Source organism: Phyllostomus hastatus, unplaced genomic scaffold (genome assembly GCF_019186645.2).
Source record: "Phyllostomus hastatus isolate PE091 unplaced genomic scaffold, TTU_PhHast_1.1 phas_contig_210, whole genome shotgun sequence".
NCBI lineage: Eukaryota > Metazoa > Chordata > Mammalia > Chiroptera > Phyllostomidae > Phyllostomus > Phyllostomus hastatus.
In genome coordinates this window covers 35,846,883-35,868,666 of record NW_025333737.1, presented here as the reverse complement: position 1 = coordinate 35,868,666, position 21,784 = coordinate 35,846,883, and the positions used below count along the sequence as shown (strand labels likewise).

Below are 21,784 nucleotides of genomic sequence, written 5' to 3'. Positions count from 1 at the left end.
CGGCTCCCTCAGCTGGGGAGAGCGGAAAGCTGGTGGGAGGGGACTGGTCCCGCTGGCCCCCGCAGTTCCTGGCAGTTACGGGGCACACTTCACAGGCTTTTGAGGTCTGAGTCCAGGAGTACTGCCCAGCGGAGAATATACCGTCCCACCTGCACGCCCCCACCTGGGAGGGCTCCGCTTCAGAAGCACAGGCGCGGGGCTCCCCTGCCCTTCCTGGCCGCACCAGGGCCCCTGCTAGACCGACCCCTCAGGTGGTCTCCTCTCCCTGCTGGGCAGATCTCCAGGTGCCCTTGTTTTGCAAAGAGAAAGCGGTGTGTTGAGGGCCCCGGCCGCCTTGGACAGTGACCAAATGAGTGGGCGCACAGTCTCCGAGCTCCCACCCCTCCCATCCCCGGCCCCGTCAACCCGGTTGAGCCTGGAGGGGGGGCGCCTCCATCCTCCCGCCTCCTCAGCTGTCCTGGTGAACCAGTCTCTCACGACACCCAAGTTCTGGAAGGGCCCCGAGGTGCCGCACCGACAAGTCTTGGGCTGCCCCACCGGTCTCAGGCGTCTGGGAGCCTTGGGTGGGGCCTCGGAGGACACGATGCTTGGCCTTCGAGGGAGGCGGCGGCGGCGGCGCCCCGCAGCCCTCACGGGCCCCCGGACGGCACGCGCCTTTCCTGGACTTTATGGGAAAGAGCCCGGCTGAGCCCCAGGCTCCAGGCGGTCCGGGGCTGCACGCTCGCGGGAGCTCCATGGAGGGTGCCCGGCTGTGCAAGCGCCCAGGACAGATGGCAGCGCCCGAGGGGCGCAGGCAGCCTCGGGGGCTGCAGGCGACACGCCCGTGCCCAGTGCACCCGGTGGTGCTGCGGATTCCGCTGCCTGGCTCCAGCCGGGCGGGGAAACGCCAGAGGGGGCGGTGTGTGGGGAGGGGAGGGGAGGAGAGGGCAGGGCAGGGCTGGGGCAGGGCTGGGCGGGCCGAACTGGGCAGAGCCGCCGCTTCCAGGAGGCCGCCCCGCTCCCCGGGGCCTGTCCCCTCCGCCGCGGGACCGCGGGAGACAGGGCGCCCACCGGCCGGGCTGCATGGGGCTCCCGCGCGACCCGCTCTTCTGGCTGCTGCTCCTGCTCTTGGCCTCCTGCTCGGGGATCCTCTTCGCCCTGTTCTCCTCGGTGGGGAAGCCACACCCAGGGCCCCAGCCCGGAGCCAGGTAGGGGCTGCCTCGCGGGACCGAATCAGGAGGGCCCAGGGGATGGGCAGGGCGCCCGGCCCAGGGCCCTCGGGCTGCCTTCCGCGCCGGCCTCTTTGGGGAGACTCCCAGCGGGGGGACTCTGGCCGCGGGCCCCGGCCCTGTGAACCTCCACTCCAGCGCTGAACTCGCTCTGCGCGGGTCGCTACAGCCTCGTCCCGTCCGGCCGGGGAGGAACCTCGCCCCTTGGGGTTCGTGCCCTCCAGCCCTGGCCAGAAACACTTCGTCTAGTCCGGTTTGGGCCGGCTCCGCTGAGCCCGATAAACACAGTCAGTCCTGTTTTTGTCGGGGACTCTCCCTCGGTAACGTCACCTTTTCATGCTCCACTTTCGGGGCGGGGGCCCGAGGCTCCCCGTTCCAACTTCGCCGGGATCCCCAGCTCGGCTGTGACAGGTTGCCTCTCCCCAGGCGCTGGCTGGCGCCCCTGCCCTGCGGCGCCCGGCTCCCTGGCCCCCTCGCCCCGGAGCCGTCTGCTGTTTATTTGATAAGCACCGTCCGGGCGCCATCCGACAAAGAGGCGGCCGCCCTGGGAACTCGGGGCTCCCAACCAGTGTGCCTCGCCCGGCCTGCCCTGCGCTCCGTTCCCTCACGCTCGCCCTGTCCTGGGTGCCTTCCTCTCCTGCGTGCCCCACGAGGGGAAACCTGAGAGCCTGCCTTTGGCCCGTGGAGGCTCCCGGGACTGAGCTTTACTTGGGGAAGGACAGAGCCGGGCCCACAGTCCGGGTCTGGGAGGCTGCAAGGGCGCCCACAGGGCTGCGGAGAGGCCCCTTCCTCCTTAAACCTTGCTGTAGGTGTAAGGGGGTGACAGCAAAAGGAGTGTCTGCTCTCTGGGAACAAGGTCAAAGAGCACCCAAAACTGCAAAACGATACACGCTCGCAACCGACTGAGTCCCGTCCCTTTACAATAAAGGGGACTCTCTGTCTAGCAGGTGATCCCCTGACATCATGGAGCCTCCTTGACACTCAGAAACTGCACAGGGAGGAGAAGGGCTGGGAGGCGATGAGGGTATTAAGAGAGGGGATCCTCGTCAATGTTACGTAAAGATGTTTTAAGACACCGTTCCATGTCCTTTAAAGTATATCGGATGCAACCGGAAATATGTGGGTTGTTGAACATCCGTTATACCTTAACCAAGCTTTTCTAGACCTTTTATTTTTAAGAAGTCTGGTAGAGCCCAAGAACCTCTCCATTTCCTTGGAGTTTCCCCGACTTCTGTGCTGTAGCGAAATTCCAGGAAGCAGCAGGTCAGGACTTGGCCTGTTGGAGGGGGCTGGGGGGAGGTGGCCTTCTGGGAAGGGAGAACAGGTTGTGGGACCTCCCCAACCTGGGACGGGAAACGGGCTTGCCTGGCCACCTGGAGAGGCCAGGGGACAAGGGCACCGGGGCCAGGCCTGTGGCCCCAGACCCCGGGTCCCTAACTGCAGACTTGCACTCTCAGAAGAATCTGGAGCAGTAGTTCCCAGGCGGGAGTGGGGGGGGCGGCTCCCAGGCAAGGGGAGTTCCAGACTTTTTTTTCTTTTTTTTTAATAGGAGGAGGGTGAGGATAGATACAGGGTGCCAGGGTGCTATCTACTGCCAACATTATTTTGTAAAAGGAAGAATATTTTAGAGCCAAGATTCCTGAGAAGTTGAGTAAATGTCTTTTTTATGAAAACTGTACTGCACTGTCCTTCCTTATTTGCCCTGGGCTGCGGGAACTCCCCAGAGGGGGCTCAGGTGGGCTGGCCCTTCCCTCGCTGCTTCTGTCTCCTCGGACATGTGTCCAGAGCCCCGGGAGGAGTCCCTGAGGACTGAGGGTGCCCTATAGGCGAGCTGGCCTCCCCGAAACACGGGCGGGGAGGGGAGGTGGTGTTCAGGGTGGCAAAACTGAATGGGGGGCCCCCTCACCTCCCTTGCAACTCTATCCCTCCTGTCTCCATCCGGCCCTGCTGAGCGGGTCCTGTTTGGCCGCAGGTTGGCAGCACCTGGGGACAGGCCAACAGGCCAATCAGATCAGGATCCCGGGGTGGGGGTGGGGCCTGGGCCTGGGTGTTCTTCAGAAGCTCACAGGGGTTTCCAGGCTGCGCGATGTTGCAGGGTCCCTCCTCAGAGGGTGTGCTCCCTGGTGCACTCATGGACAGGGCCTACGGGATTTTGTGGGTGGACACCGGCCAGCCTGAAGGGCAGGGCTCACCCCAGCTCTCTCTGCCCTGCCCCCCAGGGTCCGGCAGAAACCTGAAGGGACTCGTGACTCAGCTCCCAGAAGCAAACAAAGGCCTTTGTCTCCCACGCAAAGCACCCTTCCCTAACCTCCCCACCTTCTCCCTGGTGGCTGCTGGGAGAGGACCGGAGTCTGGGGGAAACCGGATACCGTTCGGAGCGGGCAAGGGCCCCTCTTTCCTCCTTCCTTTCTCGTTGCCCTGTGCCTGATGGGGGGTGGGGGGCGCACCCGGGAGGGAGGGGTGGGGTGGTCACATTAGCCCGTCACCTCCCAGCAGAAGGGACACTGTCACCAAGAGGCTATCACCAAGAAGTCCTTTCCTTCCCTAGGTAGCCGTAGCGAACATTTAGTCCGAGGACGCTTTTTATAGGAAACAGCATAGATCCTCTGAATCTCGCCACAACCGGATGACACGTAACGTGATTTTCCCTGCTATCCAGATGCAGGGACTCGGGTTCTTAGAAGTTCCGTGACTTCCTGATGTCCCGGGGTCCAAGCCCAGGGAGTCAGGCCTCAAACCCTGGCCCTTTCTCAGGACCCTCGGGGCAGCGGCCAGCACGGGCCGGCCCGGGGCGCAGGGGCCCGAGTCCTCCGGGCCGGCCACAGAGCCCACTCTGTGACCTTGGCAGGGAAGCCCCTTGCATGGTCACAAGGGGCCGGCAAGCTTCCCTAGTTTATATTTGCATCTTTTAACCACTGTTCCTATAAACTCCACGTTTCTGCCGCTTGCCAAGGGGTTTATACAGCTTGTCAGAACATAATTCTGTGGCTGTGTTTTGTGCACGCGCGCGCGAGAGAGACGGACAAGAATCAGAACCTGGAAACGGGCGGACCAAAGGAGCAGCCCCTGGGTCAGCTCCCCGAGCTGCCGCTCAGGGTCAGGGTCAGGGTCAGGGTCAGGCGGCAGCTAACCTCCGCGGGGCGGTCCGGCCCCTGCCTCACCTGTGCCTTCTCCCCCAGGAGCTCCACGGCGCCTCGGGCGTTCTCTGGACCCAAGGCTGCGAATTCGGGGACAAGAAAGGTACAGTGGTTGGCTACTCGGTACTTTGGAGCGCCCTCGAGTTAGCGGGGGGGAGGGGACGGAGAAGAGCAAACACAGAAGGTTCTCTGAGATTGCTGGGCTCTCTGGAAGCCCTCCCCTCCCACCCCCCGGCCCCACAGAATGAAGCAAACGGCGGAACAGCCACAGGGCTCCTCGGCCCTGGCCGCTAGGGCTCACTGTACCCCAGTGGAGGAGGGTGAACCAGTAGGGTCCCTGGGGTATACAGCCAGCTGCACATTTCTTGGAGGTCCTCTGAGATATTTATTTATTTTTAGACAGAAGGGAAGGAGAAGGAGAAAGACAGGGAGAGGAATACCAATGTGTGGTTGCCTCTCTTGTGCCCCCTACTGGGAACCCGGCCCACAACCCAGGCTCGTGCCCTGACTGGGAATCAAACCAGCGACCCTTTGGTTCACAGTCCGGCGCTCAATCCACTGAGACACACCAGCCATGGCCCCTTAAAAAAGTCTGTGAATTTGACATTCTAGTCCTCCAAATCTCATTTTACTATGAAAGTCACATGTAAGCTGCTCGCCATAGAGTCAACACTAAACCCTGGGGAGATGACCCGGGTTTGCTCTGAGGGTTTAAGAACCTTCCAGGCCCTGCCCCAGAACTAGCAGTCGCTGGGGACTGTGGGCTGCCGAAGCGCAGAGGGGCCAGGTACCTCGCTCAAGGTGTCTCAGGGAAGAGAGGCAGTCCTGGGATTCGAGCCCCTGGTCTGACCCCAGCGCCCGGCTCTGGGCCACTGAGCACCGCAGGCCAGGAGGACCTTTGGGCGGCAGGCGGAAGACAGGCTGCTGGCGTCACACGCAAGCTCGCCCAGGTCACGTTCACGTGCCTCAGGTCCTTTCCCCCGGCGCTGCTGGGTGCTCCATAACAGACATCCGCACTGGTCTAAAAGGAGGATTCGAGGTCACTTTTAGATACATATCACAAGGCAGAAATGCAAAATAGAGTAAAATAAGCAGGTGAAGGAAAATGTCAGTCGAGCCGGTGAAGCTGTGCCACAAGGCATGAGACAGGCCGTATATCTGTCTCTGAGCTTCCTGGCGGCCATAGTGAAACAGGAAACTTCACCACCAGGCCTGTGAGATAAAAGCCAGCCACACGCCCAGGGGAAGGGAGGCCTGGAGATGCTTCCCCTGGCGCCTCGTAGGGAAGGCCCTGGAAAACGTCGTGATGATACCCCGAGTGGCGGCGAAACAGCCATGGCCTGTCCTGCTCTAGCGCTTGCTTCGAAAGCACGAATTTTCCAAGTTCCAGCCGTTTTCAAAGTTGCGACATCAGTCCCGACAAGACTGGTATCTTAGAAAACCTTTTGGGCGTCACACAAATTTTGCGTTTGCTTCTGAGCCACTTGTCAGTGAGAACACGGGGTTACACTCGGCCGAAAACCACACCCGACGGAAGGGAGCCGAGTAGGAAAACGCAGAATGTGCACACGCACGCACACGTACACACGCACACACTCCACCTGCTCCATCGCGTGTGAGAACCCCCTTGCCACCGCTTCCCAGTGACTTCCACGGTGCGGGGCAGGGCAAGGCTTTTCCAAGGGCGCCCGCCATACTCAGTAGCACTTGTGTATGGAACCACAAGTGTGTGAGAGCTGTGCTCCCATCCTCCCTGGGTTCCCCTGCGTTTGCTGCGTCACTGGTCGAGGTTTTGAGCGCTGTGCCCTGTGGCTTTGATTGCACAGTCCTGCCGCTCTGTCACGTGGTAGCGGACGTGACCACACACAGCTCATTCCAGCCTTATCAAGCCCGCCCGTTCACAAAGAGCTCCTGGCACTGATAAGAGGGGCCCCGCCCAGGCAGAGGCTGGGAGGGGATCTGTCTTGAAATCTGCAGGGTGGGCGGGGCTGGGGCCTGTTCTGCGCGCCCCCCCTTTTCAAGGTCCCAGCTTGCAGAGGCTCCGTCTGTAGTTTCCTAGGGCTGCTGGAACAAATCACCAAAACCGGGGCGGGGGGGGGGGCTTAAAACAAGGGACATGTGTTCCTGTGCAGTTCCAGAGGCCAGAGGCCTGCAAATAAGGCGCCAGCGGGGCTGCCTGGGGGACCTTCCTGGGCTCCACCCTCTTTGGGTGCTGCAGGCAGTCCCAGGCTCGTGGCTGCGCACCCAGCCCCTGCCTCTGGCATCACTCGACGACCTCCTCAGGACGACACTGAACTTAGGGCCGACCTGAATACAGTATGCCCTCATCTTAACCACTCACGCCTGCAAGGCCCTTCTACAGTCACGTTCCGAAGTGCTGGGCAGAGGTGCATTTTGGGAAGACACTACCGAACCCAGTCTAGGCACCGCCTGCAAGAAAGACGGTCATCCCCTCCTGGCAGCCCTGTCCCCGAGAACCCCACAGCCAGGACCCCAGAGCTAGCAGTCAGATGCAGGGCCACCGACTGCAGAGCCCAGCTGCGCCGCCTCCACAGAAGGGGCAGGCTGGCCTCACCCACCCGTGGGAAAATGCCCCCAAGCTTCCCCAAGAGAGAGGTGCAGGAGTAGGGGGCCAGGGCCCTCAGGAGGCACAGGTGTGGTGTCCACGAGAAGGCCCAGGCTGGGTGAGTCCGAGAAGCCCTCTTCTCCCCAAGTCTGGAGGGAGAAGGGCAGCTCTTCCCTCCCAGCCCTGCCGCACGGCCGAGCAGCACCCCCGGAGGCTCAGCCCAGCCCCCTCTCCTCCGCTCACCCGCAGGGCCGGCCGTGTGGACCCCCTCTGGCTCTGGCCGCTCAGCGGCACCCACGCTTCCGGGGCCTGTTTGACTTCTCCAGGCCAGTGCTGCTGTCCAGGGGCCTCTACACCCAGCAGCTGTGGGACAGCCTGAGCCAGCGCAAAGCCCCCTATGGCTGGCAGGGGCTCTCCCGCCAAGGTAACCCACAGCCACGGCCTCTCAGCCAGCCCTCTGGCCTCAGCCCGTTGCTCCCTCCTGGTCTCGGGGCCCTCACAGTGCCACGATGCGGGACCCCCATGTCCCGCTCCTCCCAGAAAGCTGTGTGGCTCCTGCGTTACTTTCCTGCCCCCACAGCGCCAAGGGGTCAGCAGGAGGGCTTGGCTGCCCTCCTCCCCCCAGAGCTCTCACCCTCCTGGGGCCTCCCTGAGGCCTCCCTGAGGCCTCCCTCCAAAGACCGAGGTGCCAGTGTCCAAAGGGGGCCGAAGTCAGGGGCTGCAGCGCCCCAGGCTGCCCTGTGAACTCTGTTGCTGTGGGAACCACCCCGACCCCCCTCTCCGTTAACTTGACCCCTTCCCCCATGTGGCCCTGGTTGTTTCCTTCTGGAATCGTCTCCAGAGGACCAGTTGTTCAAGTCCTCGAGTCCCTGCAGGCACAGCCAAACCCTGTCCCCCTTTCTGTTCTCATGGCCCCACTGACCCTGCATTCCCCTCCCACCCTCTGTGCCTCTTGGGAGGGGCTGGGGTCAAGCTTCAGGCGAGGTGGGCACGGGAAGGTCTTGGGAGGGTCCCCGCTGACCCCCGGCAGCCCCTGCATCGCGCCCCGCCCGCCCCGCACCCACAGATGTCGTCTCCACCCTGAGCCTCCTGAATGGCTCGGAGAGCGCCCAGCTGTTCGGCTCCGGGGGGGTGCCGCACCAGGACTGCGTCCGGTGTGCCGTGGTGGGCAACGGGGGCATTCTGAACGGTTCCCGCCAGGGTCTGAACATCGACGCCCACGACTACGTGTTCAGGTACACGGGGCAGGGGCCGGGGAGGAGTGGCGGCGGCGGCAGCAGCTAGGCAACAGCATGTTCCCGGGCCTGGGTGGCGGGCGGTACTGGGCGGCTCCGCCGTTGCAACGGGCTGGCGGGCACGGGCGAAGGCACTTGCAAACACGCGTGCCTCGGGGACCTGGGAGGAAGGGCCAGCAGGGCCAGATGTGCCCATTTCGCAGATAGCCCCCCCGAGGTGTGGAGGAGCGGCTGCCCATGCAGCCATGGGCAGAGGGAGCGGTCCGCAGAGGCACGGGACAGGCGCACCGGAAGTGCTTGCACAACGTGGGGTGTGACCGCCCGGAGGCTGACCGGCCTCTGTCCGGACCAGACTCAATGGAGCTGTGATCAAAGGCTTCGAGGAGGATGTGGGCACCAAGACCTCCTTCTACGGCTTCACTGTGAACACGATGAAGAACTCGCTCATCTCCTACGGGAAGTTGGGCTTCTCCTCGGTGCCGCGAGGACGGGTGAGGCCTCTGGTGGGCGGCGCACTGCTCCCGGAGCTCCTCCTCGGGGGGAGCCACAGGGCACCCAAGGCCCGGTCAGTGGGTGCAGAGCTGTGCCAGGATCCTGGGCGCAGGGGTGGAGCCTTTGAGGGGGGAAAACATCCCCATCCGGGCGGGGATGCCCCACTGTTTCAGGCAGCCCCGCACCACTCGGCACCGGAGTGTGAATGGCTAATGTTTACTGAGAGCTTATGGGGTGCCAGGCGACCTCCAGGTGCCACGGCAGCTCCGCTGGGCTGGCAGGGAGGCCAGGGCTCCGTGACCCGTGCCCAGCAGAGCAGCAGTGGGGCCGGGGCTCACGTTCACACTCCCACGCCAGGGCCGCACACAAGGGAAGGCATTTGCCGAGGGCTCCGCCTGTTCCCAGCATTGCCCTGTTTTCCCAGAGCTGCCTATTTCTAGATGGTGGCATGTGCAAGGCCACCACCCAGCTAGAATCCATGAAAGCTGGGCCCCTCGGGCCACAGACCTGGGGTGCTTTGCAGTCTCCCACGCGGCCCAGCAAACAGTGGCATGCGTGTCCCTCCCGACTTCTCCCAGCAGCCTGTGCAGGAAGCCGAGGCCCAGAGCCTGAGGAGCGAGCCAGAGTCCTGGCTGCCCCCAGCCTCCTTTGGCCACACCCAGTCGCTACCACGAGCTTCCCCTTAAGGAGGTCTGGGCGCTGCAGCGCAGGGTCCGGAAAATCCCTAGAGAAGGGGTTGCCAGATGTTTAACAGGGCCGGGATTCTAGAAGCTTCCTCCTCTGAAAAGGGAATTAAGAGCGCCCCACCCAGAGAGTCTGGGCACCCAGGCCTCCCAGCGGAACCTCTCTCGGCTCAGGACAGAGCCAGCGGAGCGAGCGGCTTTATTTCTGGAGCGGCCACAGCACCTGTGTGAGCCGCATCTCCAAACAGCCCCAAACACGGTCGCTTTGCCGTCTCACAGTCTCAGTGTGTCGGGAATTTGCGAGCAGCTTAGCGGAGTGGTTTTGGCTCGGGGTCTCTCAGGGGCTGCGGCTGCGGCTGCAGGAAGGCCCTTGTCACACGGGCCCCCCTAGGGGCCACCAGAGAGTCCTCAGGCCACGGCAGCTGACTTCGCCCAGAGTGATCGATCCCAGAGAGCAAGTGGGCGAAGGCACACCCGTCATTGTTTTCCTTGTCCTTAGAAAAACTAGTCCCAGTCACTGTCTGGCCCGTACTCGGGGGCACGGTGGGTAAGCGTCCCCTCTGGAGGGGAAGAGCCTGGGAGAATGTGCGCGCGGGTCCTGAGGCCACCGCAGCACCTGAGAATGGCACTGACAGGCACGGACGGGAGACCCTCCCATCGGGGCGATGGCGGCACTGAGGGGGGCGGGTGGCCGTCCCTGCTGGGCAGGGGCCGGACGTGATCTGGCCCCCCCCCGCCAGGGGCTCAGGGTCTCTGTCGCCCCGGCAGGACCTGCGGTACATCTTCATCCCCTCAGACCTGCGTGACTACGTGATGCTGAGGGCCGCTGTGCTGGGTGAGCCTGTCCGCAAGGGCCCCGACCAAGGGGACAGGTGAGCCACCGGGCAGGGGCGGGGCACCTCCCCTCGCTCCTGAGACCCACCCCCCCCCGTCTGGCAGGAAAGGTGGGTGAGGGCAGCAAGAAAATCTCCCCTGGGCTCAGGAACTTTGGGGGGCGGCGCTCCCTTCTGCCACCACCCTCCTGACCGCCTCGGTGGGGGGCTTGAGGGGCTGCTTCTCTGAGTGGAGCGGGCACGCCCGGGTCCTCAGCTTCAGGCTGCCGACCCCGGCACCGACCCAGCCTCCCAGGGGCAGCATTGGCAGGACCTGTCCCCAGCTGGTCCTGCTGAGCGTGTCCTGCTGAGCGGCAGGGCCTGTGTCCACGCCACGCCCCAGGCTGGCCCCCTCTCCCCAGACCCGGTGCATGAAATGGGAGACCGGGTGCTGTGGGCCCAGTGCCCTGGGCCGCGGGAACAAAGGGCACTCTGTCTCAGCCCCCACCTTCCCGGGCAGCAGGCCTGTGTCCAGCTCTCTCGCACCACGCCCTGGCCCTCAGCCCATCGTCCTCCCAGTGCTGCTGAGACAAGTTGGTGTCCCCGAGTCAGGTCCTTAGAGACCTCCGCCACCCCTGGCCCCACAGTGACCAGCCCCCCCTCCCCCCCACTGCTTCCTGCCAGTCCCTTGGACGAACAGCCTCCAAGGGGGTCCTTGGGGGTTAACCCCTCAAAGGTCAGGCCCGCACCCATAACCCGGCCCCGCCCCCCGCCCTCGCGCCCCGCCCCCGCGCCCCGCCGGGCTCTGTGAGCACCCAAGCATTGCTCACAATGGGGCAGCTGGTTATGAGGGTGGGCTTTGTGACCTGGGGGCGGGGGGCTGGGCTCTTGAGGGGGCTAGCTCAGAGACACCCGGTGCAGAGAAGCCTGCCGACACCAATGAGCTCCCCTTCCCAGACCCCTAGTCCGTCCCCCACCCAGTCCCCCTCCCAGTCCCGAACCAACCACAACAACAGCCCCGCCAACCAGCAGCCGCAGTCCAACCCGGGCGGCTCCGCCCCTTCCCCACCCCCCAGCCGGGGGCCCGCCTCCCGCCCCCCCTCTCACCCTCCCACCCCCGCCCCCTCACAGCCCTCCTCCCGGGCTCCCTCCCTGTCCCCCAGCCCTCATGTCCAACACGCGTCTCGAGGGCCTGCCCCGAACCCCACGCCGCCCGCCTCCAAGTCTCCCTCCCAGTCCGGCTTGAAACCCTTGTCCCGAAACTCTTCCCAGTCGCCCGCCAAGTCCCCCTCGCAGAGCCCCGCCCCCTCGGCCTCCTACATCGGGTGCATCCCGGGCATCCCAGCCTACATCACCCCCTACGTGCCCCGCTTCCTGAAGGAGCCCCCCTTCTTCCAGCCCCCCACGGCGCCACTGCCCCTGTACCCGGCCTACGACCGCGAGCGCCCCGCGCCCCCCTCCTCGCTCTACTTCCCCCTGCTGCCGCCCCCCGCCCCCCTCCCGCCGCTCCGCTGCTCCTACCGGACTCCGCCCGCGCTGCTCGCGCCGCCCTCCTCGCTCACCTACTCGCCGCCCCTGGAGGTGCTGGTGGGCGGCAAGCCGCCCGCCGTGCCCAGCGTGCTGCCGGCCACCTTCTACACGCCCTTCTCGCGCTACTACTCGCAGCCGCGCGCCTACCGCAGCGCCCCCCGCCGCCGGCCCAGCCCCGGCGGCGTCTCCTACGCCTCGTACCCCCACGGCCACTACGGCCACTCCGGCCACTGCGACAGCCTGAGCCGCTCTGTGCACTTCTACTCCAAATAGGCCGCAGACCTATTTTGGGCCGGAAGCCTCTGCCGGTAAATTCAGGCTACTCCATCCAGACTTCATCAGCTACCTGACCCAGAGGTAGGTGGTCGCGGGGGGGGGGGGGGGGGGGGACGGGAAGCACAGTCCCGCCCCCCGCCCCCCCCCCCCCCGCACTGCAGGTCTTCTCTCCATGCCCACACGCTGCAACCTAGCCCCCGAGCTCATGCCAGGCGGGGCACCGGGCCCTTGTTATTGGCCCATTTACTACCTGAGTATTTCCATGGCTGTGACCATGGGCCAGTCCCCGAAACACGAGAGAGAGAGAGACAGGGCCCTCCGGAGGGTCCTGAACGACCTGGCCCTTTCGCATGTCCACAGTGCCAGGTCGGCAGGGGAACCCTGCTGCAGCCCAGCGGACAGCACCCCAAGAGCCCGTGAGGGGTGCAGGTGGCCCCCGGCAAAGGGGAGTCCCAGGCAACAGAAGAAGCCGAGGGCTGAGGCCAGGTTGGCCCAAGAAGCTTGGGCGTGAATCCGGCACTGCGGCCAGCGCCCGTGGTCACCACGCTGTGGCCTCACGTCTGGACTCCGAGTGCACACACACTCACAGGCACCCCTTCACCGGGGGCTCCGGCCACGGGACCTGTGCGCCCTGTCCCTCGTGCGTGGTTCCTGCTTGGCCCAGTCTGCAGACAGAGAGAAACGTGGGGCTCGGTGGCCTGCGCCCTGTGGTTCCTCACCAGCCCAGGGCTGAGCCCAGGCGGCGGCAGCAGAGTCGGGCTGGCCTCAGGCTTCCAGAAGGGGAGAGAACGCGGGATCCTCCCTGCGGTTCTCCTGGACGGCTCTCAACTGAACACTCTGCTGTCACAGCTCATTTGGTCTTTCCCCCAAGTTAAGGATTTGATTGGGGTAGAAGGGCCGGAGACTTTCCGACCTTTCTGAACCGGTCACTGTAAAGCGACCGGTGTCGCTTTACACTGTAACGGCCCACTCGTGGAACTAGTGTGCGAGACCTCAGGGTCTGAACGCGAGTGCCTTTTTGCTTCCAGGTTTTTGAAATCCAGGCTGATGAACACGAATTTCGGAGACCTCTATATGCCCAGTACTGGGGCCCTCATGTTGTTGACAGCTTTACACACCTGTGACCAGGTAAGAAGAAGAGGTCTTCTCCCTCAGGGATCCACAACAGCGGAGGACAGGTGTGAATGGGATCTGATTTGATTCCTGAGATCCCTACAAGCCTGTCACCCGCAGACCTGCCTGGGCCTCCGTCCTGTGGGGAAGGGATCCCTCAGCGGCCGGAGGGACCACACACCCAATATCCAGGGTCCTTTACAGGTGCCACCTGCCCCAGCCCGCCCTTCCTTCCTTCGCTCCCTCGTCCCCAGGAAGGCCGCTCTCTGTGATATTTAAGGCTCACTTTGTCCAACGGCTGTTCCGAAAGCAAGACCTTCTCAGCAGAACTGGGCAGGCACAGCCTTTTGGGAGGACACTCTGGAAGTGGGTGGGACGGCCGGGTTCGCCTTCCGCACACAGTCCCCGGTCGCTAGAAGAGACAGGTGCGCTGGGACGCTGCCCACATGTGCCACGGGGCAAGGTTGAGAAGCCGTTCCACAAAAGGCAGTGACCCGCACTAGAGCCAGCCCCCCCCCCCATGCCAGCCCTGCACCTTCTCCCTCTTTTAAAGCGGGAGACTCAGTCCGCAGCCGCCAGTAGCACAGGGAACTGGTAGCAATGGGATTCCGCCACTGTCTTGAGCTTCGTGGTGACCGTGTCTTTAGAGCCCCGGGTGTGGGTTCAGGACTCTGCCTGCCACTCACAGGGCACATTGGGTGACCTGAGTGTGTTCCTCCGTCTGTCAAAGGGGGATGGTAGTTGTGAAGCTGGGTGAGAAAATCAGTGCAAAGAGCACACGGCTACAACTGCTGTGCACCTGCACCTTCACGTGGACGAAGGGGGCGGGGGCGGGGGCGGGCCTTCCCGGGTTCCGGTCACTGCCCGTGAGCCCGCCCCCAGGGAGCAGCCCAGGGAACGCTGACTCGGTGCCCACATCTGTCCAGGTGAGCGCCTATGGATTCATCACCAGCAACTACTGGAAATTCTCTGACCACTACTTCGACCGAGTCAAGAAGCCACTGGTGTTCTACGCAAACCACGACCTGTCCCTGGAGGCGGCCCTGTGGCGGGACCTGCACACGGCCGGCATCCTCCGGCTGTACCAGCGCTGACCCCGGACCACCGCGCCCTCTGTCCCCGCAGAGCTGGCGGCCGAGTCCCCTCCAAAGAAGCCGAAGTGCCACCTTGTCCTTTCAGCGTGACAGGGTCCCCGATCCCAGACCCGCTCCTTCCCTGCCGATGACTGTCACCGAGGCCTGTTCATTGTGAAACACCCGTTCTTGTCCTTGGCTCGTCCCAGAAGACTCCCCTCTGGCTCCGAGACGGACACTCCAACCCGGGGCGAGGGCACATGGGCTGCTCCGCTGGATTTAACCCCGAAGACAACACTCCCAAGATGTGGCTGTCGCCTCGTCAGAAAGGGACACCTTAGAGCCCAGCCTCAAGGCCGGCAGGTGGGGCCCAACGTCACAAACGCACTCCCCAGCCCAGACCCTCCCCCTCGCAGGCAGGCAGGCAGGCAGGGCCCCTCGCAAACGCCAGGGCAACTCAAGGACACGACTTCGCCTTCCCGAGAACCTGGCCGACTCACACCTACCCCGGATGAAGCACCAAAGGCAGAATGTAATTGGAAACTAGGTGATTGCATAAATGGTGGACAACCGTTTTGTTTTCCTTGTGTTGGGGGAGGTGGTACGGTCCTGAGAATTCAGGATCCATGGGGACAGTCTGGTGTTTGGCCGGGGCCAATGGCAGGGAAGGCTGCCGGCCCCTGGGGGAATCTCCTCAGTGGTACAGTGCCACCCCGTCGCCAGGTGAGGAACCCTCGCCAGCAGGTACTGAACCTCATGGCTGCAACGATTTGAACTTAACTGACGGGCAGTTTCACTTTAGACACCCCATGGGCTTCTACTGGGAGCCAAGCCCGCACCATTACAGCCCTTGAACCCTGGGGGTTGCTGTCCTGTGCTGAGTAGCTTTTGCAAAATTTGCAGGTGGGGGGCAGCACCCATCCACACTGCTCACCTCTCGGGGGCTAGGAGCTGGCCTCTGGGACGGGAGGCTGAGCCTATCAGCAAGTGTCACAGGAGGGACGGGCTGTCACTAGCATCAAAATGCTGCTACCTGAGAAAGTCAGAGACGGTAACAGAATGGACAGCTTGGGCCTCAATACTCAAGCAGCTACTGGAGGAAGCTGTAGCTTCCTGCTGCCGGGACCCCTTTGTCCACGATACCCGACCGTTCCCCACCCCATTGCTCTGTGGTTGCCGGAACCTGTCCATCTACAGCTGAGAGGTGCTCGTTTTATCTGTTGGTGGCAACCCATGGAAGGCACATAAAATCAACTTGGTGGGAAACTGAAACAAAAAACCCCTAACACCTGGTTATGCCTTGTATATGTTTATCTTCTGTGAAACTCATTTACCTAAAGCTGTTTATTGAATCACAGTATAAAAGTGTTTTTACCTGGGTCTCGATCTGAACTCCACACCAGTCATTTAAAAAATTATTTACTTGTGCTTCAAAATGTAAGCCCAAGACCCACAGACCAAAACGGGGACGCACCGAGAGCTGAGTCCAAGCACCTGCTCCCCCACAGGAGCACAGCCTCGCCGACGGCCCTCGACCTGCCGTCACTGTGGCCCAACAGTGCCCGGGTCCGGTGGCCTGGGCTGCGGTGTCCCTCAGGTTCTCAGACCCCAATTTCACTGGTTGCCCAAGATTCTCCAGGATAAACTCACTGTCACCCAAATTTGGTTTTCTTTTTATTTTTAAAAATACTTTATTTTTTTAAGAGAGGAGGGGAAGAGGAAGAGAAAGAGGGAGAGAAAGATCAATTGTGTGGTTGCCTCTCATGCGCCCCCTACTGGGGACCTGGCCCACAACCCAGGCATGTGCCCTGACTGGGAATTGAACCAGCGACCCTTTGGTTTGCAGGCCAGTGTTCAATCCACTGAGCCACACCAGCCAGGGCTATTTGGCTACTTTTGAAGGTGAAGTCCAAAGAACTCTGGGATAATTCTCCTTTGGGGGGACCACTTTAGAGGCACGAACGCTTGGCCCAGAGGCTGTGCAGATCCCGTCTGGCGCCACAGGAGGGCACCTATAAAAGCAAAAAAAGAGAAACACCTCACACCACAGCCAACAAAGTGCCTCGACACCAACGGCTAACCGTAGCGCGCCCGCTGATTCAGAGAAACGGCAGCCACAGGGGCACTCACGGCACCCGACGTGCCTGTGTGTGTGTCGAGGGCACAGCAGATGCAATTCAGCGAGTTCCCCAGGGGCTGGTGCGACGCCCAGGTGACCAGGGAGCTTGTTTCTCGGGCGGTGCTGCGGGGAAGGGAAGGTGCGGCCGAGGTTCGTAAGCGGCCGGTAAAGAGCAACCGCAAAGCGAGGGGGACGTCGATATTCACCCCGCTCCGAATGCAGAACCTCTGCAGAGTCCCCAACTCGCCAACGTGCCCCTTCAGTCAGCTGGACTGTAAGCTGCCGGGGCCAGTTTCCAGGCTCATGGCATCTCACCCCAAGTGCAGCTCCCTCAGTGTCCCCAGCTCCCTAGGCGATCTTCAGCAGAAAGAACACACCCCCGCCCCCAGTTTCAGCCAGCACTGTGCCAGCTTCAAGCCTAGCATTTAAACAGGAACAAAGCCAGATGCCTTCCCTGCCCAGAGCCACTTCGCTACTCTCTTGCCCACGTGCCAGGCAACCGCGCCCTCTGCAGCCCCAGGAGCCCCAGGAGGCCCAGGCCGCCCCTCTTCCTGAAGGCCAGCGCCCGGGCAAAGGCAGCCACCCAGAAGCCCCGAGTACTCTCACTCCACCCGGCCGGCGCCCAGCCTGCTCTCCCGGCTGTTTCCAAGGGCGCACTCCTCTTCTGAAATGCCTGACGTGCACGGCTTCATTCCACAGTGAGGAGCCTGAGCCTGAGCCAGGTCCGGGCCACGTGCCTGTTTCTGCCACCTCTTACAGCCCGCACCCTCAGGGACATTGATCAAGGCGCCAAAGGTGGGACAGGGCAGCCTCACCGTCGGTTTTTGAGCGGCAGAGGGGCGCGCCGGCCTGGGGTCTCAGCGGGGTGTCCACAGTTCCCTCTGGAGTCCGTTCAACTGGACCTCGCGTGAGGCCCGAGCTGCTTTTAAGAACACAGCCCGGTGGGGCTTCTTAGGGACATGCAAGCTAGAAGCAGAAAACTCACAAAGGACGGGACGGGGACAGTTTCTCTTGCTTCAGGCAAAGCAGGTCAGCTCTGCGCCTCACTGCAGACATCTACCAAAGACAATGAAAGCGTGTGAAGTCTCCTCGCCACTCAGCACAACCCTCCCTCCCAGTCCCGGGCAGGGAGGCCACACACACACCCCGCGCAAGCCTGTGGGGCGAGTCTCGTTCCACACACGAGAGAAACCCACCGTGGCTGACACGGCGCTGGTCACTGCTGGTTGGCGCGGGTGCGGGGTCCGATTCAGCCTCAGAAACCAAGGCTATGACCATCCCTGTGGTGGAGAAATCACACACACACAAAAATCTATTTAAGATTTTGCACATTTGCAGGTCTCTCAAGTTCCTTTCAAACCAAGCCTGAATTTTCTGTTCAGGAGCAAACTTGGGAACCCGAGTCTCAGACATCCAGATTCCACACCGGAAGGCCTTCCTCGCCTTCAGACAGGGATAACTTCGCATCATCACAGACTCAGCTCCCACCCACCCACCAGCCCGCGGCACCACGCCCACAGCTCCTGCAGACTACTGCGTTGGTCTTTGTTTTTACCCAAACCTGCCCTGCTTCCCTCATGACAACTCCCATTCTATTTCTACCTTGTCTACTCAACTAGAATGCACTTTCCCTCACGGGCAAAAACAGATCGTATGTAGTGCTAGATGTAGTGTAGTGTAGCCCCAGACCTGACACTCAGACGGTCCCCGCCGTTTTTAAAGCAGGGTCTCCCCGGCACCGCGAGGCTTACGGCTGCCCATGGGGCAGACACTCTAGGGTCTCTCTAGCATCAGTGCAGCGTGGACGACTCCTCTCAGCAAGCCTACTGGAGGCCAGCGCGCAAGCGCACCTGATGCCGAGACACAACGACACACAAGGTCATTTCCCTTTCCCACATCTGTGTTACAAGATGACCCCGCAGAGCAAGCATATAGCTTCCAGTTTTGTAAGGCAGAGGATTATGGATCTGCCCTGAGAGCTACTTAAAAATAGCCAGCACTATAATCTTGCGGCAATAAAAAGCCAAGCTAAAAATATATCCGATCACCCTGGCCGTAGGGCTCAGTGGGTTGGAGCCCTGCCTCATAAACTGAAAGGCTGCAGGTTCAGTTCCCGGTCAGGGCACCTGCCTAGGTTGTGGGTTTGGTCCCTGGTTGGGGTGAGTACAAGAGGCAACCAATCAATGTTTCTCTCCTCCTCTCTCTCCTTCCTTCCCCCCTCTCTAAGATCAATGAGCATGCCCTTGGATTGAGTATAAAAAATTTTTTTAAGCCATGGGCTGGCGTAGCTCAGTGGATTGAGCTTGGGCTGTGAACCAAAGCATCGCAGGTTCGATTCCCAGTCAGGGCACATGGCCTGGGTTGCAGGCCACGTCCCCAGTGGGGGCCACGTGACAGGCAACCACACATCGATGTTTCTCTCCCTCTTTCTCCATCCCTTCCCCTCTCTAAAAAAATAAATGAATAAAATCTTTAAAAAAATTTTTTAAAGAAATAAAATGGCTTAAGAAATAAGGCTCTGGTGAGGTTATCTGGGGGCGGAGAGTCTAGATCACCTATTAGTCTAACAAAAGGGTTTCGACCTCAGCTCTCCGGGCATTTCCGATGTGTAGTTCTTTCGTCGTGGGCCCGCCTGTGCATGGCGGGACACGAGCAGCCTCCACTAGATCCAGTAGCACCCTCTGCCCCCCGAGGAGGACTGCTGGTCTAATCTAATCCGGCAACTGGAAGAAATGCTGTTGGTGAGGCTGCTTGGCAAGGAGCCCAGCAAACAGAGCTCCCCGCTGCTCCCCTGGTCCAGGCAGGACCCACGCATCTCCCAAACCTTGCAGACCAAACTTATAAAGAGGTCACGCCCAACGCAAGTCAGTGAAGGAGCTAAAATCTTACCATCGACAGAAATCTCATCACGAAGACCCTTACACTCAGCATCTGAGGGTGACAGTGTTCATGTGACTTTTTTCCAAGTTCATAGCCGACGTTTTTAACCTAAAAGAGAAACAATGCCAAACATACTTCTCATTCTAATAGAAACCACCTTAAGGTATTTATTTACTCTCAAGACTGGGACTTAAAAAGCTGAGCCTCAGCAAGTCAGGATTCTTCACAAAAGATGTCCTTTCAGACAGGGATAACTTTAAATCATCCTCAGCTCAACCTGTAACATTTCTAAATCCCAGGCAACCGAAACTCATTTTCCAAGGTTCCCTTTCACCACGGACGCAGGGGTATCCATTTTGGGTCCAAACAGTGACACCTAGTGGCCCCCAGATCACACTGGCAGACCCTCATTTCTGGATTCGACGTGTATGCCCCCATTTGTTCCCAGAATTGAACTGGACTTCAGAGCGAAGTTTGAGGCCGCTGTTCGTGACGGGCCCGCACACCATCTCGGCCTTCTGAATGTGGTGCCCACCCAGATCCTGCCTCCGCCCACCCATCCTCGCTCATTTCGGGGCCCCATTTGTTACTTCGAAGCTTCAGCCTGCAGGTCTGGTTCCATCTCCGCACCCGCCAAAGGCCGGCCTGTGGGGAAGGAAAAAAAATGAGCGTGTAAAGTTCTTTGTAAAAATGCGGCTTCTCAGTCTACAGTCCCACTGTTACTATATGTGAAATTAAATAAAAACCGATTGGGGCCGTTCCAAAGGTACTCCAGGAGAAAGTCAAACATTGAGACGTTAACACTCCCGAGATGTGAATTCAGAACTGCCATTATCAGCCGGCCCCGGTGGCGGCCCCCGGAGACCCTCGGGGCCGCCGGGGCTGCAAGGTCAGCTCGCACGTGGCGGTGAGGCGCGGGGGGTTGTGTAGGTGCGGAGGCTCACTCTCCCCCAGGAGGGGCCCTTCGACGCCCAAGGTGGGCTTGAGAGCTCTCCCTTCAATCCTGAAAGCTCGCGCCGTTTTCTCGCCCAGTATTTTTAGCTGATCCTCCCAACCACCCTATCTATTAGGTTATCAGTTCATCGTCGCCATTTCGCCACTATAAAAGCAGCCGCCAGTGTGCTAGCGCCCAAGAGAGACCCCACTTTCCCACCTGCCAAAGGCCTGAAGCTGCTCGCCGCGCTGGGCCGGGATAGAACCCACCATGGCTCCCAGCCACGCGGCCGGCCTCGGAGAGAGAGGACAGAGTCACGCCAGCGCGCAAGTCTTCCCTGCAGTCTCGCCGGAACTCTCGCGATATCAAGAAAAGGGTGATGGGAAATGTAGTGTAAGGAAGAGTCGCTGGGGCTAGCTGCCTTTTCGGCGCGATTCTGGAACTAGGCAAGGTGGTGGCCACCACGAGGGGCAGCAGAGCGCCGGGGCTGGGAGGCCTGCTCAGTGAAGGGCCGCAGCCTTTAGAAAATGAAGGTGGACTGTCGCTTTAGCCACCGAGTGCATGGATTGTCTCTAGCCAAGACCGGGGGTGGGGAAGGGGAGCGCAGAAAGTTCGGGAGGGCCTTCCGAGGGGGGACCCGTGAGGACACTGAGGCACGGGTGGATTTCTTCCCAGTTGCTCTGTGGGTTCCAGGTGGGGTGGCTGGTTGCTTTAATGAAGGGGAGCGGGGTTCCCGGAGAATCGTTGCCCGTCCCGCTCAGCCGCTGCTCAGGTCGGGGCGAGTGGCGAGGCCCGGGCAGCAGGGGGCGCCCGAGAGCGGGGAGCCGGGCTGCCCCGAATTCCCCTGAACCCGGGGGCGAGCCTCGCGCCGCAGGCCCCGCGGCGGGTGTGTGGCTTTGATGCTGGGAAACAGAAATAATTACGTTATGAAAAAGAACAGAGAGGAATGAAACACCCACGGGTACTTCTGAGTGCTCTTCTTCAGGCAGCCACCCTGGCTTTGTTTTGGAAACAACAAAAGGGCAAAACAACGAGAGCCAGGGCCGGAATTTGCACCGTGCTGGCAGGCAGTTTCAGCCTGCAAGACCGCCAAGCCTCTTGGGCACGACCCTCTCCCCGTGCCGCTCCTCGGCAGCGCGCCCGGGGTATTTAGTCTGGACCGGGCTGCGCATGCTCGTGCGGAGCGGGTGCTTATTTCCGAGTTATGGTATTTGTTTACATGTGACTCCCTTAATTTGATTGTGAACACTTCAAGGCAGGAGAAGCCTCTTTTAATTACCACTATTTTTCTTTTTAATTTCCTCCCAGGGCCTACTTGATATTCCGCTGCCTGTGCTCACGGGGAGTAGTACTCCACAAGTAATCATTAACTCACTTAGCAGTCACTTCCACCTTGTGACATGGGTCACTTGGTGTCTCCGTCGTACCCTGGAAGGGGTGACTTCTGTTATCATACCGAGTGAAAAGGGTGGGTTCTCTCCCTGCCCACTCAGCCCCTTTCATTTCTGGCGCGAGGAGGGAATTCTAAGTGTGGCATTTGCCCAGAGCCCTGGCGGAACCGCGTTAGTAGGCAAGGGACCCGCGCGGACAAAACGATGATTGTAACAGCTGATTCCACAGCACTCGCTGGGCGCCACTCCCCGCGTGAGCGCTTAGTGTGTCCGCTTAGTCCTCCCCACGGCGCTGTGACCCGCGCTGTCCCCACCCCCACTTTCCAGACGAGGGA

At 61.3% G+C, this 21,784-nt stretch overlaps 2 protein-coding genes, 1 long non-coding RNA gene and 1 other non-coding gene across 6 annotated transcripts; 2 read left to right on the top strand and 2 right to left on the bottom strand.

Annotated features, from left to right (window-relative positions):
* The first annotated feature begins 948 nt into the window (after positions 1-948).
* ST6GALNAC2 (ST6 N-acetylgalactosaminide alpha-2,6-sialyltransferase 2) lies at positions 949-15,505 on the top strand. Its single transcript, XM_045836391.1, has 9 exons — positions 949-1,187; positions 4,388-4,448; positions 7,161-7,335; positions 7,978-8,146; positions 8,499-8,637; positions 10,090-10,193; positions 11,937-12,020; positions 12,968-13,067; positions 13,979-15,505. The coding sequence occupies exons 1-9, from the start codon at positions 1,063-1,065 to the stop codon at positions 14,144-14,146; spliced, it is 1,125 nt and encodes a 374-aa protein (XP_045692347.1). The 5' UTR covers positions 949-1,062; the 3' UTR covers positions 14,147-15,505.
* LOC123816802 (leucine-rich repeat extensin-like protein 5) lies at positions 11,073-11,930 on the top strand (the record flags this gene model as incomplete). Its single annotated transcript, XM_045835993.1, has 1 exon — positions 11,073-11,930. A coding segment is annotated over exon 1 (858 nt), but the record flags the coding sequence as incomplete, so codon positions are not given.
* A 366-nt stretch (positions 15,506-15,871) lies between the features above and the next one.
* Positions 15,872-20,393, bottom strand: LOC123817022. 3 transcript variants are annotated; one of them, XR_006785369.1, is made up of 6 exons: positions 20,278-20,393; positions 19,715-19,769; positions 19,134-19,232; positions 17,441-17,524; positions 17,060-17,300; positions 15,872-16,137 (listed from the first exon to the last, which is right to left on the bottom strand). It is a non-coding gene; the product is annotated as an uncharacterized LOC123817022 (long non-coding RNA). The 3 variants fall into 3 exon arrangements; XR_006785371.1 differs by having other exon boundaries at positions 17,230-17,300; positions 20,278-20,381; XR_006785370.1 differs by lacking the exon at positions 15,872-16,137 and adding an exon at positions 16,271-16,367 and having other exon boundaries at positions 20,278-20,381.
* LOC123817777 lies at positions 19,323-19,400 on the bottom strand. Its single transcript, XR_006785492.1, has one exon. It is a non-coding gene; the product is annotated as a small nucleolar RNA R38 (small nucleolar RNA).
* Positions 20,394-21,784: the final 1,391 nt, after the last annotated feature.